Here is a 20,579-nt window from a genome sequence, read left to right on the forward strand (position 1 = left end):
ACAAAATTTTTGTCTTTCATACGTCAATTCACAACCTCCTAAAATTTTCGAGTCTCATCTTTAAAAAACTTTCATTTTAATTAAAAATTAAAAACTTATAACTTACTATATTATAAAGCTAAGTTGCTAGTGCATTAGTAATTTGACTATATTTGTATCAGTTATCTGACTACTAAATTTTTTTTATCGGTATATATAAAATTTATATTAGCTATTTAGCCCTAAATTAAAAATTTTGTATTTTCCCACATAATAACTAGTTAACTATCATGTCTATTAACTCAACTATTTCTATTTTAAGCTTTAGTCCTTTATCCCATCGATTTACTCATATTAACTTTTGGTAAGGAAACAAAAAAATTGTATTTAATGGGTTAATATATATGAGTCATTTAAATATAAAAGAGAAAATATAAAACATGCATAATAAATGGTAGGGTCATATCTATAAATAAAAAATGAGGTAAATTTGTTATTTAGAACTAAAATAAAAAATTAAACAAATTAAATATTACATAGGAGTATATGGTAAGCAAGGTTCTTAGAATTTTCCAATCAAAATAAAGAGAAGAAAAATACATGTTCCTATTGTAGTCTTCCTTAATTCCAATTGAAGTTTCAAAGCCATAATATGTCCTATGTAGAATTAATACCTAAAGCCTTAAAACAACTTAATATGCGCAGAGAACAACTCTGAAAATATCTTCTAAAAAAACTATTTCCCAAAATCTAAAACCATAATATAGTTAGTCATTGATAACTATGATATAACTTGCAGATGAGTGACAGTTATTCAACGTTCAAAAAGTTTCAGATTAGCTTTAGAGCTATGAACAGCTCTTTATAGAGAATTGTGTTTTATCCAAGGTGGAATCAGTACCGTTTTCTCCTCGCAAGATTTTGAATTAGATTCTAAGCTAATTTCATAGTGTAAAAATGTAATAATGATCGCAATTTTCTTTTGAGGAATCTCAATTTTTGAGGATTTTTCTCGAGTCGAGGAACTCTTTAACCGCATCTTTCTTTATGGATATGGGTTGTCGTCTTTCTTCTCTCCCAAGGCCCTGATCATAGTTTCTATGAGCAGAATACACAAGATATAATGATGATGATGATGGTCGCGATCACGGTAGCCGAACAATGAGAAAGTTATGCAATTATCGTTGTGCCTAAATATCGACCAACACCATAAGATAGACGTTACTACGGTCCAAAATACAATTTTTTACGCGAAAAATATATATCAGTTCATTTATTTTGAAAATCTTTACAACTTAATTAATACAATGTAACCTTATTTTTACTCTATGACTAGTCCTTTTATGCCCTCGGCCTGCCCTGTTATTTAGAAAAACAGGTCATTTAAAAAGATGAGTGCATTGAAAGCTATAGTTGAAATAATAGTGCCAACTGAATCTACTCTGTCTAAAATTCAGTAAATCCCCCCCTTCCCAAAATATTTGTGGCAATACTTGAAGACAGGCAGGTATTACATGTACCCTGCACTTGATTCCTCTTAGATTTTCTGGCTCAAGACTAATTCTGTGAATTTGTCTGAACAATTTACTGTTGCTTTCCTAAATTCCTACAGATATCATGTTTCCAATTGATAAGGATTTCAACCTTTCACATTCATTCATTTTCTTGTTTTTTTCTACTTAATTCACAGACTGTAAACTCTTGCCCATCTTTTTGGTTTCCTCATTCCACCATCTAAGCTCAATTCAAATTTACCAATATAAAAGCGAAGCCTGAAAATTAAAGCTAAGTGTTCGCAAAAATATAGAACAATACTGACACTATACGCAATATATACCTAGCTATAATACCGATTAGAGGTGTTCGATCAAAACAGACTCAATGTACTGATATTTATCCGACCTTGCATTGAAATCAAACCTCTTTTGACCCGATTTCAAAATGAGTTTAAAATCATGGATAAACCAATGTTGACGCAAAATCGAATTTCGAACCGACCCAAAACATCTGATTTGAAGTTGACCCAATAATTCAAATGAACACCTTTAAATTAGTAAAAATATGATGAAAAATAATGCAACTATTTATATATAATAACCTTTCTTATTTGTAATAGACCATTTTTTAGTGAAACAACCTTAAAAAAAGATATTTATATTCTCATAATTTATATTAATTAAACTATTAAATCAATATATAAGACACGTCTAACCATGAGAGGCGCTCCTACAACAATTTGTAAATATGTACGTATTAATAGAAGTAACAACTAGCTACTATAGTGTTTTGCTCAAAAGTCACAACAATAAAAGTCGTTTTGTACAAGAAACTATTTTCGTTTTACATAATGTTTATATAAAAATATGATACTCAAATTATCCCTTTTCTTTTTTTTTTTAATCCTGTATACTTCTATGACTCTACTGTCATCCTTTTGTTCATCTTCTTAAATTAGTAAACACAAATCAGAAAAGAATCTGGTTGATATAAATAGTGTTAATAATTAATATGCTAGGAAATTAAGTCAAACTTATTGACTGATCCATACTCAATTCAGCAACCTTTTTCGTATCAAATATAATTTGTACTTAAATAGTTTTTTAATGGCAGTTTTATTGAGTATGTTTTGGTGTAAGAACCAAATCACCTATTAATAATAGCTTGTCCGATCACTTAATTGTAAGTAAAACACTAGTTTGCATAGACGATTAGATGAATGAAACAATAATGAGGGTGGCGTTGGACCAAGAGTGTCATGGACATGAAGCTTTGAATAACAAAGAGGGGTATGCAGAAGGAGTTGCTCAAACGAGCAGTCAATGACAATTTTCAATTTTTTGTTGTGGGACTATTTGAGTACAGGGTGCGCTCGCTCGAACAAATTGTGTCAACTCATGTATGGCAGCTATAATTAGCTCATGAGATATGCGTGTTGCTCTTTTGAAAGATGTTTATCTAATTTATTTTGTCCATAAAATTAAATATCTTTTAAGTCAGAGCATAAGCATTGTGTGAGATTGTAGTAACAAGTGAGGAAGAGTTGTTGAACTCCAAAGAGCTTTGCCATTGTACCAATTAATGAGAAAAACTATGTTGTTAGAGAATTTAGAGCGATCAAGAGAATGAGTTTATTTTTATGAGCGTTTTTTTATTGTATTGTTGAATCATTGAAAAACTACTAATATTTTCGATTGGATCGGAGGTACCGTAGGTATCACTAAATATTGTCGTTTTGCGCTTATATTACTTTTATCTTTCTTCCATTGTTTGGTCTGATTCTCCATTATTGTGTTATGCTTTTCTCAAATTTTTTTCACCTTTTCTTTCATTTGAAGGTCGAGATTCTAATATAACAGCATTTTTTTTTCAACTAAATAAAACCGTAAAAGTTCAAATACAGTACAAACTTTTAGATGTTAGTGAGCGAATAGCCTAACTAATGCCACGATACTACGGATACCAGTGCTGTACAATAAGTCAATTTCCTAGATAAAGACCTTAAATTTTAATACATGTACCTTCTTTTGGTACAAAATACATGTATGTATCTCGGCTTGAGCTGTAGGAGTAGTGTAGAAGTATTAGAGATTTAGACGCTTCATTTTCTTGATGTTGACCTACTATCTCATATGGCAACAATGTATATTTTTGGTGGTTTCAGAAAAAAATGTTCTTTTATTTGCTTGGAATCTATCGAATCAAACATAATTTAATTATACAATTGTTTAAAATTAATGTTTCTTATTAAAATAATATTTTACTTCCGCTTTTATTTTATACATATATATTAACATAATACATGGCATATTATATTACAAAATGTAAAAGAACTCCCCTTGTGTAATTTCATTTTTCCTCCTCTTCATTTCCTTTTCTTTTTGCTAGTCATTGAACAAAGTGACATTCTTCCTACTATTTAATTTCTCTCCTTCCTTTCCTTTATTTTCTTTCATTCAAACTAACAATATATTATTGTCAAATAAGATCTAAACATGTTTGTAGTGAACAAATAATATTTAATATTGTTAAAGTAGTAATTTAATTTAATTATATCATTGCATTGCAAGTACTTTTATAGGTTTTAAACACAATAATCAGTTTAAGTTTCAGTTTGTACTGTTAAAATAAACCTTTTCTCATTAAAAATTATTGAAAAAGATCTTATTACAGTGACATGCTTGAATCTCGTTTAAATATTATAGTTGATACTTCTTTGTTCACATTATAATTCGAAATAATGCAAATTAAACGAGGAAATAGAAAATATTAAAAATAAAAAGTAGAAGTAAAGAAAGAAAGTTATATTGCAAATGGAAACCATACTTATAACAAATATAGAAAGTCTTAATCAATCATTGTGAATAATAAATCACCATAAAAAATAAAAAAACATATTATTATTAATAAAATAAAGGAAAAATTACCTATAATTATCCAATCTTTTCATGATATTCCTACAATAATCCTACCTATTGATTAACCATGAATAATTCCAACTTTATTGGGTATTTACCTAAAGTAAACTTGGGTAACCGGATGACCCGCTATAGCAAGTTTTATTTTTAAAAAAAAAACGATAAATTAAAATAAAATGTCAAAAAATGTTAAATTTTTTAGAATTTTTATGTAAATTTTTTTAATTTTTCTCTAATTCTATATTAATTTTTAGTTTACTTTTTTATTAAATTACATACTATAGCAGATCATCCGATTACCTGAGTTTACTCAAGGCAAATACCCCACAAAGTTGGGATTATTCATGATTAATCAATATGTGAGATTATTATAATAGTATTTGTATAGGACTCAGTTACCGTATACGAGGTGATACTATATTTTTTTGAGATGCTGCCTCCTCCCAAGCGTATAACGATTGAGGGGCTTGTTTTGGCCCTTAGGAGCTTGGTGGTTGGGTGTGGTACCTAGTCTTTTGACCCTAGGATGTAAAGTTTTGGCTTTATCTTGACATTTTATAAAAGTTTACTTTACCAAAAAAAAAACATAACACAAAGAAATAAATTACAATTTAAAAATTATCACCTTATCAAATTCCTCCACATAAATATAATTTGGCAAATTGACAAATAACAAATTATTAACCTAAAGCTTCTCTAATAAATAAGGAATGTTGAAAGTTACAAAAGAAGATGGGCATGTCGCTTCCCCCAAGAAGATGAAGATGAAGATTGATGATAAAAGAAATCAACTCCCACACACCCATTCCTCCATTTCACCCTTCTTAATTCATTATTCATTATTCATTATTCATAAATCATAATATCTTATCTTTTTCTTGTATTCTTAGATTTTGGTGGGGTTTGTTCAGTGAGAACCCCCAGAAAAAGATGATGCACCCATGCATCTTCTTCACTTTCGTACGCACTTCGTATCATTTTGCCTACTCTTTACTATCTACGTACGTACGTCTACGTGCGTCCGATAAAACATTTAACGATTTGTTAAATAACTATACATACACTAATTCTCAGATTCATTATTTGTTCGTACAAAGATTTAAATCATATACTTTACTCAATTTTGTTATATTTAATCAACTTATATATTACATATTTTACATTGATAAGGAGAGCGACCTGGTTAAAAATATATAGGTCACAAGTTTAAACTGAGAGGACCAATTCCCAATGTGCTTTTACCATTGTTTATATAGCTTTGCTTCTCAAAAAATTATAAAAAAAAATATATTCATATAAAATATTTAATTTGCTTCTTATTTCACCAAAGGGAAGTCATTGCAAACGTATTGTCGATCAATATATAGTAATCATATACATATTATAATTCAGAAAATTTTATGCCATGTGGTATTCATATACAAAATACAATTTGCCGCTCAAATTTATACAATTTTCATTTTCATATGTCTTTTTTGCGTTAAAACTCTTAAACTTTTAGTCTTCTTCAATTAATTCATCTTCTTTGTATCATATGCTAAAAAATAAAACTATTTGTCTTCTAAATTTAATTATACTAAAGATGAAAAGACAAAATTTTAAGATTTTTGTTAGTGCCACATACATAGCTTGCCTTATTTATATGATTGAATTTCAAAGTCTTCATTTATTAGTGCATCCCACATACTTGAGAAAGAGTAGATGGTGTTTTAAGAGTTGAGTTTATTGATTATTTCAATTAGTATGAAAATTGAGATAAAACTGGAGAAATATATGGGGTTTTGTTTCATTGCTATGTAAATATGCAATTTTATCTTAGAAATTTTATGGGTGTAGATATAGGATAAAATAAGGTTTATAAATTGAGATTAAATTTTGAAGAGTTGAGTGGAGATGAAATGGATGCAAAGAGAAAGAAAATATTGATGAAGATGATGTTTAATTTGTTTTCATGTTGACATGTTGTGTAGTAATTGATATCATAATAATCAAATATATGTTGTTATGATGAAGATCAAGTTTAGTAAGCATATGAGTAACTTTTGTTTTAAATATCACTTCTTTTCAAGGGTTAGTAAACATTTTTGATTAAAAATACTAATATTAGGTTATTTGATAAACATAACACAAATTGAAGATATTTTGTATTAGTTAATGGATATTTTTTTGGTTATGTTAAAATTTTATAGATGTAATTGTTCGAAATAACATTTGTATTAATTTAACAATTATGTCTAAATTAATATTATATTTTTTTATAAAATAATTCTATAATCACGTGCATAGCACGGATAAATACCCAGTTAATAATTAATTGAAAACAAGATTATTAAATGTTTTCACAAGTTAAGAGTAAATGTAAGATTGGTATATGGTATGCTTATTTACATTATGCAAAATATTAATACTTTTAAAATCAAAACTTTGATAGACATAATTGGTGATTCAATTTTCAGCTTAAATTTTTTATTAAATTGGTTGTTAGACATGATATCATAAATCAATGTTAAGAAAAACCACATATTTAAATTTTGTTCACTCCTTAATCAAGTGAAATATTTAACTTCATGTATGAGAATTACATATGTTGCATCCACAATTTAATCTAAAGTGTTTTCGTGTGAAGAGGTGTGATGAGTATATAACATATCATGGGGCACAATTATCAGCTTAAGCTTTTAGTTGAATTGATTTCTTAACATGGTACGAAATCTTATTCCCCTCATTTCTAGTGGAATTATTAGCTCCAAGTATGAGGGAAACTGATACACATTACATTAACACTTTTAAACTAAATAATTCTTATGTGAGAGAGCGCAATAAAAATATAAAATATATCTTAAAGATTCAACAATAAATTAAATTTTTATCGATTGAATTGGCTCCTCGTATATAAAAAAGCAAAACATGCCCATAAAATATACTACACACAATATAGAAGTAATTAAAGAACCGTACATGAACTAAATTTATTGTTGTAGGATTAATGATCCAACATGTACATTGATGGACAAACAGAGGGACGGTCAAATTTGGACTAATTAAACACATTTCTATTTCCTCCCTTTCATGAGCATCAAATGAAGTATTTTCTAAAGAAAAGATTGATATTTTGTAATAAATAAATAAAATTTAATTATATGAATAAAATTAAAAAAAAATATATGTAAAAAAAGTGGTAGACTATTGTCTAAAAAATAAAAATTGTCTAAAATTAGTGTACCAAATGAATAACAAAGTCGGGCGAGATTCTTTTTCCCATATGCAGTAGTTGAAACAACTATAATAAGTTTGATCATTCAAGAATTATTTTATCGTTTTATGATAGTGTCCTTAATTATGAAGAATAGGCTCTCTTGCTTATTTGTAATTCTATTTACTTGTTAAGACAATATGTTTGTGTCAATTAATTATATGCTTCTCAAGACGAACAATGATATTTTCAACATATAAATGAAGCATTTAAAAAATGGACTAAAAATATAGTCCTTAGGAACAAAAGTGACAATAATGAAGTCAAAATGAGGTCGGAAAACTTTTATTTTTGTTTGCCTTGAGATGCATATATTGCTCATTTTGATTGGATTCTTGTGAACAAGCAATGAAATTTAATTTTTATCAAAATATTTGATTTTGAGGTGAAAATGCTTTTTTATTAATTAATTTATATCAAGATTTGTACTCTTAAAGATGTTATTATAGTAATCTCTTTGACCGGATTATGCACATTACGAATAAACAACATGGTCTGTTTTAACAAAAACTAATTTATATTTGAAATTAAAAACAATGATTGTCAATAAATGAAAATCATTCTAGTTAAACATGGAAAACGTCAAAACAATGTTGCGATGAAACACAAGAAACTTAATGAGGTTTTTGAGTTTTTTTTTTTTTTTTTTTTTTTTTTTGAAATCAATAATTTGAAAGTAATTAATCAAAAATAAATTATATTATCAAACATATAAGGTTTTTAAAAGTTCTTTAAAAAAATAAGTTTGAAATTATGAAAGCAAATTAGAGTAATTTCTCTTAATACATTAGAAGATATGTGCTTATTATGATGAGACAATTTATCATCAAATAAAGGAGGACAAAGTATAAAAAAAACTTCTTCAAACTATTTTTATTGTTGTGTTTGTATAATATAGTACTATTTTGTGAATTTTTGAAATCTGTAGGCTAAAAAAAATTAATTAAATAAACTAAGAATCAAACTATTTCCAAAAGTAAGCATGAAAATCCCAAACCTATGGTTTGGAGCTGTTCGCAATTAGTAACTGCGAATAAATATAAAAGACAAAATAGCTGTTAGCAGTTAACTGCGAAAAACTATTTTGACCTGTTTTTGTGCAGCATGTTGTTCGCAGTTACTAACTGCAAACAGGTTAAAACAGACAAAATAGTTGTTCGCAGTTACTAACTGCGAACAACTATTTTGTCTGTTTTAACCTATTCGCAGTTAGTAACTGTAAACAGCTCCAAACCTCAAGTTTGAAAATTTCACGCTTACTTTTGGAATAAGTTTGATTCTTAATTTATTTAATTAATTTTTTTTCTTTAGCCTACAGATTTCAAAAATTCCTATTTTGTTTGTTATACTTTTAACCAATTAAAAGCTCTCATAGTGTTGATCAAAATTACAAAAACTAAAACGGAGGGAATATAGTCTCTACCCCAACCAAAGTCCAAAGGATGTATTGACTTTGCGAATGTTAACATCATGTAAAAAGAACTATAACTTTCAATAATAATTTAGTCTGTTAACAAGAATATGAAATTTTAGACTATTGTATAATCTTACTTGATTCGATATATTCCGAATCTAAAGAGAAAAATTCTACGAATCGTCATCGGAAAGGATAAATTATGTCTAAAAGATTAAAGTAAGCTTCATGAATCAATACATCATGTCCAATGGTCTTTCATATGAATTTTGTTTCTCCATTCGAAATTTTATCCACAAATTGAGAATTATTTAAAAAGCTATTTTACCTAAGTGGCAATTAAAAAGGCTTAGCATTAGCTTTATAAAGAATGACCAAAACATTTTTTCAAGTACAGAATAGGTAGGCCGAAGGAAAAGGAGGGCTGGAGAAGGAAGACAACGAGAATAAACCTAGTACCTTACATAAGGAAAATGATATAGATTCTAACTGAGACAAGACCTGATTTCGAGAGTTTAGGTGATATCACCAAATCTCACCATTGAGGTCAGAGTAGGTAGGCTGAACGAGAAGGAGACAACAAGAATTAAACCCATTACTTTACATAAGGAAAATGATACAGGCTAATTAAGACAAGACTCGATTTCGAGAATTTAGGTGATATCATCTAATCTCACCATTGAGGTCATTGTTACAACATAAAAGAACACCAATTTCTCCAAATATTCTAAACCAGGTCATATAAACAGTATAAGAATTTAGGAGGTAATTATTAAGGAAATATATTCCTGATCTTGGTTCTTAACTATGATCCAAAAAACTAACACACACAATCTCTCTCTTCAGTAGACAGCATAATTTGGGGTCCTCTTTAGGGAGACATTAAATGCCCTGAAGCTGGCACCTTTCAAGCTACACTTATATATAAATGCCCTTCTTCACACTCTACTCATATCACACATACCCAAAACACACCAACAAAAACAACATTATTCAATCTATTATCATTTTCCATACCAAAATGAAGGGAAAATTCTTCCAAGTATCCCTAAACAAGTGCAGAAAAATGAGCAGCAAAACGATGCATTCATCGGAATGTTTTGAGTCGTGTTGCCAATGGTGTTTTCGGCCATCCTTGAGTTTACAGCCGGAAGCTGAGCACTTTATTCCTAAGGATGTGCCGAAAGGACATATGGTAGTGTATGTTGGACAAGATCAAAAGAGGTATGTTATCAAAATTACCTTGCTTAAACACCCGCTTTTCCGAGCTCTGCTAGACCAGGTTCGAGACCAGCATGATGACTCCACCACACCGCCAAGGCTGTGGATCCCGTGTGATGAAACCGTCTTTCTCCATGTCATCCGATGTGCCCGGTAGTCGCTGAGCTTTGACGGGGATCAAAATAATCCTGTTCTTGTAGAATATAAAGTGTGCTTGGATTTCTGAGGCTTTTTTGACTATTGTGAGAATGACATTCTTTGTAAAATATTGTAGTAAATAAGAGTTGTATCCATAACTTGTAAGTTAATAACATCATGAATTCAGTCCTCGTTTTCACACGAAAGTTTTCTCCGGTTTCCATTAAGATTAATCGGAAACTTGAATTGGGTGTAAATTTTCTTGAATTTTTCCTAACAGAATTTGCAGATATAGTCAAAACTTAGAAGAATTCACCTAGCAAATTTTTTGGTACAAAAAGGAGTATTTATTGCGGGATTGCGACTTGAGGGAAGAAAATCTTCAATCGGAAGATTCTAAGCCTTCTGGAATCCATTCACCATATTCACGGCCGCATCAACAGTCTTAGCCAACTCGGTTGCTGCTCCGATGTATGTATGTGGGGTCAGCTTCAGTAGATTAGCCTTAGCATTTTCGGGCAAATCTAACCCTTGAACAAACTCTCGCATGCTTTCTTGAGTTACGGCTTTCCCTCTTGTGAACTCCTTTAACTTTTCGTATGGCTCTGGGACACCATATCTTCGCATGACCTGTGTTTAATGTAAAAGCTGACTGTTAGTTCAGCCATGGACGAGGATAGAGAGAAGACAATATTGTAGTTAACAATCACGTCAACTTAACTTTGAACTATCTAAAAGCATAAATCAATTCCTGGTTGAACAACTCTACCTCTAAAGTAAAGAGAAGCATAGAATAAACTTACAAGGACAATCAGGCCAGGCCAGGCCAATGCCTATAGATCTAGGTAGTCCGAGAGTAAAAGCCTAAACGAGCATTAAGGCCAGGCCAGGCCAATGCCAATAAAAAGACCTAACCAAACCTGAATAAATTGAGCAAGGGCAGGCCAGGCTTGACCAACTTTAAAACTGAGAGTTGGTCTTGAAAGCTTCCTGATTAGACTTGTGCAATGTGCCGGGGCACATTGGTGGCCCGAATCTGACCCTTAAATATGTGGGCTTTAAACGGTCCTTTATTTACATAAATGAGGCGTGCGTAAAATGGCAATACGGACCTTAAACAGCTCAATAGTATAATTATAACTGACAAAAGCAAGTAATGAATTATAAGGCATTCTACTCAATATGACATGCTTATTCTAATGGAATTTTTTTAAAAAATTTATAAATAGATTGGGCCGGGTTGTAGCGAGCCAAGAAGGGCTGATCAATTTTTATTTTGAGCTCGGCCCGACCCATTTTTATTTGAAGCCAGTCCAATCCTTATCAACCCATTTCTGAATGAAGATTAGAAGACATAAAGGATCGATCGGACTGGGTTGGAGCGAGCCAAGAGGGTCCAATCATTTTTTTTTGAGCTCAGCCCGACCTATTTTTATTTGAGCCCAACCTAATCCTTATACAGCCCATTTCCTGATGAAGACTGAAGAGTAGAAGACATAAAGCACTCAAGGTGTCTATGTAAATATGGCAACTCGGCATACCAGAAATTTTTGTCACTAACCAATAGTTCGACAGTTCAGACAATCAAAATCATGCATATCATAACACCAAGCACATGTGAACTACACAGTTACACAACAAAATGTCAGCTTGATCCCAACATGAGGTTGTCTACATGAACTCAAAACATATCAACCTTGAAAAGCGTCGACAACAAAGATTATATGTTATTCGACTCATCTACCACAGAAAATTAATTTCAATGATCATCCACAAATATTGTTCATGTAAATCTCAATTCTTGATGTTATTTTTCACTTATTAACTAGGTTCTTTGGCCTACTCTTCTTAACTCTTCACATTTCCAATCAAATCAAAAGAAAAATGTAACCAACAGTTTGAATGTACTACTAACCTTTAACCTATCTTTTAAATATTCTGTTAAGGTATTTTGGATAGCTATATTAGATAACATACAAAAATGTTATATTTCTAAGCTCATCAAATTTGTATAAAGCATTTAATGTCATTTTAATCCTAATCTCATCGTATTTGTATGTATTCAAAAAAGTTGTCAAGTGTAAGATTGGAAATAGAAGGCCAGAAAATAATATATATATATATATATATATATATATATATATATATATATATATATATACATATACATATATATATATACATATACATATATATATATATATATACATATATATATATATATATATATACATATATACATATATATATATATATATATATATATATATATATATATATACATATATATATATATATACATATATACATATATACATATATATATACATATATACATATATACATATATATATACATATATACATATATATATATTTATATACATATATATATATATACATATATATATATATATATATATATATATATATATATATATATATACAGTAGGTTAATTGACCAACCAAACGATACGGCTAAACCAAACAGACATTAAGTACAATGATTGTACTGCAGACACAAACCTTTAGAAAGTGTCGGAAAAGCAAATAACCCGAAAAAACAAAACAATATCCTCCAACTATTTCCTCTTGTATTAATTGTGGCTACATTTGCATAGTTGTCACTATTCATCAATCAATGTTGTCTCACAAATTATGTTATGTTAATGAAAAAAACATAGTCAAATGCAGTCTTGTTTCATTCATCTTAATGCATGATTACATAATTTTTTTTTAATTACAATTATGCACCATAATTAATGTAAAGGTCAAAATAGTGCAATGATAGCGTAAAAACAAGAGGTTCCTCTATAGTCTATATTATAAGATCATTTACGGGTTTCCAACTCATTGCTTTTAAAATGAGCAAAGAAATATAAGAGGATCTTATAGATAGCAAGTTAGAAAGCATTATCCATATGAGTCCAATATTTTATTTAATTTTTTGGTGTAAAGAATACAGGTACATACTGTTTGTATAGGTTCTGCGAGTACTTCCCAAGAATGGTCCAAGTCTTCATCCAACCTGACTTGGTTTACCTGCATGTCAAACAAAATGATACCGAGATTAAAAAAACTGAGCAAAAGGATCATTAACATACCAGAACTAGATCAGAAAACAAATATTTTAACTAATATGCAAAATAAATTCGCTTTTAAACAAATGTTGATGACTTTTGCATATTTGAGTAAGCCAAGCAATACGATCAGAACCGGAAAGGGTATCTACTATTTACATTCTAAAGAAGTTGTGCAGGAGGCACCTGAATTAAATTTTTTGCAAACCGGACAATTTCACGTGGACATTTAAAGGGAGAAGATGATGTTTTAGATTAATTGGATAAAAAATCAGACAGTAAAGATCAGTTGTCAAGAGTTCAAGCTTCAAATGACTTCACCTATTCACAAAAGCTAAAGAAATCTTACATAGACACACAATGGAGTGTAAGCGAAAGCATTCACCAATAGACGAGTGAGACGAGTGATTACGTATTTCAATCTCTGTAATTTAATGTACTAAAAATGTGTTGTCAGTTTGCTATGTTCATTCGACACATTTACCATAGTAACTTAATTAATTCGATGTTGATAATATATTCTATACAAGTAACAATGTTAAAAATAACAGTGACTATAGGAATACATTTTTGCATTGTACAGGACGTAGAAGAAATTTACATGCAATCATGCAAATAGTACAAAACAAAAATCCATAGAAAAGATGTTGCCATGAATGAGGCTATACTGCAACAGAATTTAGCTTGTGATGGAAATGGATTAGTAGAACATCAGAAGTTATCCCCAAAGCCTTATTCCTCGGTGATAATTTATAACATCAAGAGTTGATAGAAGTGTTCACAATCAAGAAAATATGTTGGTTTTTTGGACAGCGGATGAGAAGGTAAAAATTGCCAATTGAATTAGTAAAAACGCAATAATAAGTGAGAATACATAAAAATAATAATATTGATTATTTATGTTAGCAACTGAATCTCAAAGGTGGCTTATTTCCCAAAAATAAAAATCAAAAGACATAATTAAAACTTTAAAAAAATTGTGATAAGGTCATAGCTGTGAACACAATCAACAAAATACAGAAATTAGGTGAAGTGTCTATAGCACTAAACAAATACAGGTGATGAAACCTGAGTTTTCACTATTTGCTCTAGCACAGCAAAGAACTCTATATAAAAAATATTAAAAAAATCAATGCATGTTATAACATCCTATGTCCATTCTCAATGAAGCAAAAGAGTTATAGTTCTTTGATTATGAATTTATATGGACTACAGTAAGATGATTCATTTAAATATTTGTGCTTTTTATTTATGTGAAGTTACTGATGATGATTGAAATCAAGGATCAATCAAAAACAATCTCTTTGTAATTACAAGGCAAAGTTGTGTAAATTCGACACATGTACTTGGCATTAGGATACTAGCATGTTGTAGCATGTCCGACTGACCTGAAGTTTGCCGATACCCTGCAGAGTACTTCTGTAGGCTAGTAAAGAATGCCCTAATCCTTCGCCCATATTTCTCAGAACTGTTGAATCAGTCAAGTCACGCTGCAATGAACATTTTAAATCACGAAAAGATCAGCAAAACAATAGCAAGACAGCTACAAAATAATGATGATCCCAACTTCCGTTTACAGACACAAATCCAGATTCTAAATTAGTGAAACACATTAAGTCAACTCAGTGTTACTTGTTCTGCCGATAAAGTCCATATCTACTACTGCTATTGGCTTACCAAGCATGTATTAACTAAAACATTGAAGGCATAAAAGGTCCCACAAAAACCCTTTAGAAAAGTAGGCTTCTGGCTTATATGACTTGACTTGACAAGTTCAAACAAACAAAGAGTACTAGCCGTAGTTAAAAATATTGAATGCGGTCACAGTAATGGTCAAGAAACAGCTTGTGGTCACTGCAGATGGTTTCATGGTTGTCACAGCCTATATTTCAGTTTTGGAAAGATGAAAAACCTTTACAATATATTCTTAATATAGCGATGCATGCGCTGTTTCGCACTATGGTACTAGCTGCTATATGAATAGAACAAAAACAAAGATATAAGTTTGCTTGACGAGGTTTGGCGGAAGTTGGAAACCAGGACAACAGCTAAAACTAATCCATGATTTTAGATATTGTAATTTCCCTACTTCACATATAAGAGGGATCAAATTGATTAGTAAACCATTGCACAACAGACTCAGCAGAGATCAGACTAGCTGTTTCTTTAAGATTACTATGAATTCTCGTAAGTGAACAAAAATAATCATTTAACCACTTAAGACAAATCTCTCAGCTTCGACCACATATCAGTTACAAGCAGAAGGAAGAAAACTCCAGCCAACAGATGTCATTATAATGACATCACATATAAGTTATCATCATTTGATTAAGAAACAACATTATAATGACATCACTTGAAGACTGAACTGACAGTTCAGTAGTTATCAACATTGTCATTATATAACCCAGAAAAATTGCATTGTCAAATCGAGAAATTATAATTCACATTACCTGCCAGCGAGAGACAGGCAACTTCATGCTTAGATAAGATAGACCGGCATTAGCTTTGCCAAGGTTCCCTTCGCTATTTTCAAAATCAATAGGATTTACTTTGTGAGGCATTGTAGATGATCCAATTTCACCAGCCTTAGTGATCTGCAAATGGCAAATATTTTGTATTTTTTAGTACAAATGAACTAATTCTCAACACATAATCCGATAAGTTTTAAAAAGGTATTCACCTGCTTAAAATAACCTAACGAGATATAGCCCCATATATCTCTATCAAAATCAGTTAAGATATTGTTGAATTGGATAATAGCATGGAACAGACTAGCCATATAATCATGAGGTTCAATCTGCAAATACATTGCCCAGCTACATTATAAATCGTCATATAAACTCTAGAAAGAAAAAAATACTACTATACACAACTTAAGTAAAAGTTTAACCCTTGAAACCATTAAGAAAACAAAAGCCTCATTCATCCAATTGATAAAATCCAATTTCCATATACATCATGACTCATGTAGACGTTAGCATCATTCATGACATTTTATACCTAAATATTGCAGGGTGAAATCACTCATAATGTTAAGACCAAAGATGAAGACGAAGATGTAACTTACAATCATTAGATCTCGGCAGAAGTGGGAAATACAACTTCAATGCCAAAACAATTCTAAAGCCTCGGTCCCAATAATATGGGGTCGGTTACATGAACCCAAAGAATCAAATTTAATAAATAAATGCTGACAAAAATCCAGCTCATTTGACCTCTTAACACAGTGCAAAGAACTCTAGTTCTGGAATTTTCGTATTTTCTTTTCCTTTCCTCTAGTGATGAGGGAGAGGTTTCACTTAGGGTCAAATCTTGTAAAACATCTTACGGTTTTTTACCAACCTTAACAAAAATAGAACATCATATTAACAAATCTTAAAGCATATTAGATTAGTGACATGTTGTAAGAGGAAATGTCACTTTCAGTAGCAAATGAAAAGGAAGATAACAAAAGAAATATACAAGCAAAGAAAATGTTTAACAAAAAGATCGCAAAGTGTCCAGTTAGAAACTCGAAATAGGACATTGCCACATACTTGAGTCACGTACGGATTGAAAGTTAAACCAAGAGATAGCACAAATTCTTCAGCAATCTTTGGCCAATTGATCTCAGGATATGCAACAATATGAGCATTGTAGTTCCCAACAGCACCACCAAACTTTCCCAGCAACTCAATTTGAGAAAGTTTTTGCCTTTCCCTGCTTAGTCTGATGGCAAATATTGACATCTCCTTCCCCAAGGTGGTGGGTGAAGCAGGCTACAAAAACATAATAATATGAATAAAAATGTGCAACTCCAGTCAACATATTGCGGAACATCCTTATGCTCATTATTTAAACAAATCAATTAAGAAATGATAAGGAATCTATTTTCCAAGTAAAAATGTTGTTGGTGACGTTATACTGTTACGAATCACAATCTATATTATCCTGAAAGCAATGTTTCCATTCTAGGTACACAGAGATCAGCGATTACTCTTGTGTCTTTGTATTGGGTATAAATGTATAAGTAAATGATGATTCTTCTTTCAACAATGTTTTAAGTAATTCTACTTTTCAATACACTATTGTTCTTAAGACTTCAAGATAAGCAACATGTAATTTCATTGATAGACAAAGCTCTTTCCAATCACTTTGAAATTTGAATCATATAAGAGGCCAAAGATATGGGGAATCATCAAGTACAGGATTTTCATAGTTGAGAGACTAACACTTATGACTCAACATTTATAGAACAAAAGGTAATGGTCCCTTAACAACTTAAGTAGTTAATGTGAATGGTTCACGGTTATCACCTTTATGTGGTTCTAGTAATCTCAAAAACTTTACCGTGTGGTGATGCGGATAATTTTTGCACTATGTCAGCATGATTCCAACTTACCAGAATTTCTATCAATCTAATTATGTCGTTATTTTTACAGCAGGGTATATTCGGCTCTGAGCTATGTTTGTTTTCATTGTAGATATTAAAACAGCCACAATTGATTGAGTCGTATCATTTGAAATTTCGCACAAAGGTATACAGTACACACTTCCAATGATTAGAATATCAACAGATCTTCCTCTTAACATTATAAATCATGAGGTAGAGAGAAGATTATTGGATGAAACAGGTAATTCTGAAATCAACTCAATGACACAATGCACACAGCCTAGTGATGCTTCAAGGTGGTGATAAGTGACTTGGTTGTTATGAAATGAAAGACGTATTGTGTTTAACTTATTTTCTTTGCCACTATATTACAATGTTCGTTGTTGTTGGTTCAGAATAACATAATCAAGTTAGGACAATACTGATAAACTTGTATCGGTTCTCAATTGTTTCCAATACCACAATCTTTGGTTCATTAGCTACACCAGATAATAAAGAGAAAATGAAAGTCAACTTGATTCAAAGGCATGTCAAGTAAAAACCTGTCCATGAGTGCGGGAAAGCATGGGAATATGTGCATATTCCTTAGCCATTTTACATAATGCTCCTATAACTTCATCCATGACAGGAAATAGGACATTGTCCAATGCTTCTTTGAGCATTAAAGCATGCGCAAGATTATTGATATCCTCAGACGTGCAAGAAAAATGAAAAAACTCCAAAACCTACAAAAAATAACCAATGGTGTCGAAAAGACAAATTATCAATAAGCAATACCAAGGAATCCGTCACATTATCATTATGTCAAAAGGGTTACACATGAAGTATCAAGGGATTTTGATGACAAAACCTTACAAATCTCTGGATTGGACTGGCACTTTTGCTTCAAAAAGTACTCAACAGCTTTTACATCATGGTTTGTCACTTTTTCAATATTTTTCACTTCCAAAGCGTCTGCTATGCCAAATTCATCAATTAAACTATGCATATACTGCTTTGTTTCGACACTAAAGCTGGGTACTTCAATGACCTCAGGAATTTGAGACAACATCAACAACCATTCAATCTGCAATACATTAGTAAATTTTAAACCTTTTCTAACCAAGAAGAAATGACAATAACAATCAAAACAGACAATAAAATCAAAAAAAAACAAAAAAAAGATGGGCAATACACATTCAATCTAACTTCTTTAAAATCAGGGTAAGGCCGGAGAATCTACTACAGGCAAGGGTCAGTAAAAATAAATCCTTCATGGTGGTGAGAATTGTAACCTCGTCACAAGGGTGACTACGCCAACCCATGATTCTCTACATTTAATCTAACTAGAAAAGCTATAATCTTTATAACCTATTAGGAGTACTACATTTCACAAAAGCAAAACAAATTAATGCCCAAAATAGCAAAATAATATGATAGCCAAAACTTGAATACCCCTCTCCTTAAAAGATAAAACTTTCAAATTCCATTACAGTTTTAAATAACATAATAAACCAAATGGCATAAAATACATAGTAACACAGTACGAGCGATCACAAATTGAGCAGACTAACCTCAACAAGAACACGGTATCGAATTAAACCATATTCACTCATAAAAGGAGCCAAGTCCTTAACTTTATTCCAGTATCTTCCATCCAAGGGAGATAAAGCTGTTAAACTTGAAAGCTCAAACACATTACAATCAATCTCATGTGTCCCCTTCACCTGCCATTCAATTCCAACCATTCTATTGAAAAAAATTAACAATTTTACAAATTGATAAAAGAATTGGAACCCAAAAGCATTCAAAAACTCCCAAATCCATAAGAATTACCCAAAAGCTAAAGGGGGTATTTGAGAAATGCTACAAGCAATGAAATAAATCAATTAAAATAAAAAGCAGCTTAAAACATAAAAGAATTCTAGAACTTTCAAGTCCACGACAAAAACTCAAAAACAAAAAAAAGGGTATTTGAGAAATGCAATAATCAAAGGAAATTAAATAAATTTTTGGGAAATTGCATTACCTTAGAGGTAGAAATCCTACTGTTTTTGATACTGACTGCGGCTGAACAAGAGGAGGGCTTTCTGAGAGTAGAGGTTGGAGAAGAGGATTGAAGAGAAGGGAATGATAAACCCTTTGCAGTAAAAAGGTTGGACTTCAATGGAGTTTTGTTGGAGGAGAAAGAAAATATGTGATTGTTTTTTAAAACCCTAGAAGCCGATGAAGAGATTGTTCCTACTGCCTCCATTAGAATTGCAATACTAGTATGCGAAGCAAGCAAAAGGGTCTAAAAATGTTCTTGCTAACAGACAACAGAGTTACAGAATACAGATACATTACTTTTTCTATGACTATAGAAAAAAAATAATAATAATTAGGGTTAGACTAAGAGAATCGATAAGCAAAAACAGAAAGACATCTTTCTTTACGTGGTTCAATTATAACGATTTAAAAGATGTAATGGGTTCAATTCGTGGTTTGATTCCTTTGTCATTCGTCCCTTCATAGGCGTGTATTTGAAAGGTTTTAAATATGTTCGATTATATAAAGCTCTGAAAAATTAGAGGTCTTAAAATTAAACTACGTAATATATTTTAGGTATTTAAAGATATAAAATTGTTAAAAAAATATCATAATTTTCAAAATTACATATGTCTTCATATAATTTGTCAATTTTTGCTTTACCTATATTCGGGTTATTATGTTTAAAATTGGAGAGT

At 30.8% G+C, this 20,579-nt stretch overlaps 2 protein-coding genes across 3 annotated transcripts; one reads left to right on the forward strand and one right to left on the reverse strand.

Moving 5' to 3' along the window:
- Window positions 1–10,127: 10,127 nt before the first annotated feature.
- On the forward strand, window positions 10,128–10,439 carry LOC130813611 (indole-3-acetic acid-induced protein ARG7-like). The gene has a single exon (XM_057679447.1). The coding sequence runs from the start codon at window positions 10,128–10,130 to the stop codon at window positions 10,437–10,439; it is 312 nt and encodes a 103-aa protein (XP_057535430.1).
- A 97-nt stretch (window positions 10,440–10,536) lies between these two features.
- LOC130813045 (uncharacterized) lies at window positions 10,537–20,262 on the reverse strand. 2 transcript variants are annotated; one of them, XM_057678744.1, is made up of 10 exons: window positions 19,883–20,262; window positions 19,428–19,580; window positions 18,725–18,940; window positions 18,417–18,599; window positions 17,039–17,260; window positions 16,183–16,299; window positions 15,953–16,096; window positions 14,888–14,989; window positions 13,393–13,461; window positions 10,537–11,050 (listed from the first exon to the last, which is right to left on the reverse strand). In XM_057678744.1, exons 1-10 carry the CDS (start codon window positions 20,105–20,107, stop codon window positions 10,817–10,819), a joined length of 1,665 nt encoding a protein of 554 aa, XP_057534727.1. In that variant the 5' UTR covers window positions 20,108–20,262; the 3' UTR covers window positions 10,537–10,816. The 2 variants fall into 2 exon arrangements, with proteins under 2 accessions (XP_057534727.1, XP_057534729.1); XM_057678746.1 differs by having other exon boundaries at window positions 19,428–19,602; window positions 19,883–20,016.
- Window positions 20,263–20,579: the final 317 nt, after the last annotated feature.

This window comes from Amaranthus tricolor, chromosome 5 (assembly GCF_026212465.1).
Source record: "Amaranthus tricolor cultivar Red isolate AtriRed21 chromosome 5, ASM2621246v1, whole genome shotgun sequence".
NCBI lineage: Eukaryota > Viridiplantae > Streptophyta > Magnoliopsida > Caryophyllales > Amaranthaceae > Amaranthus > Amaranthus tricolor.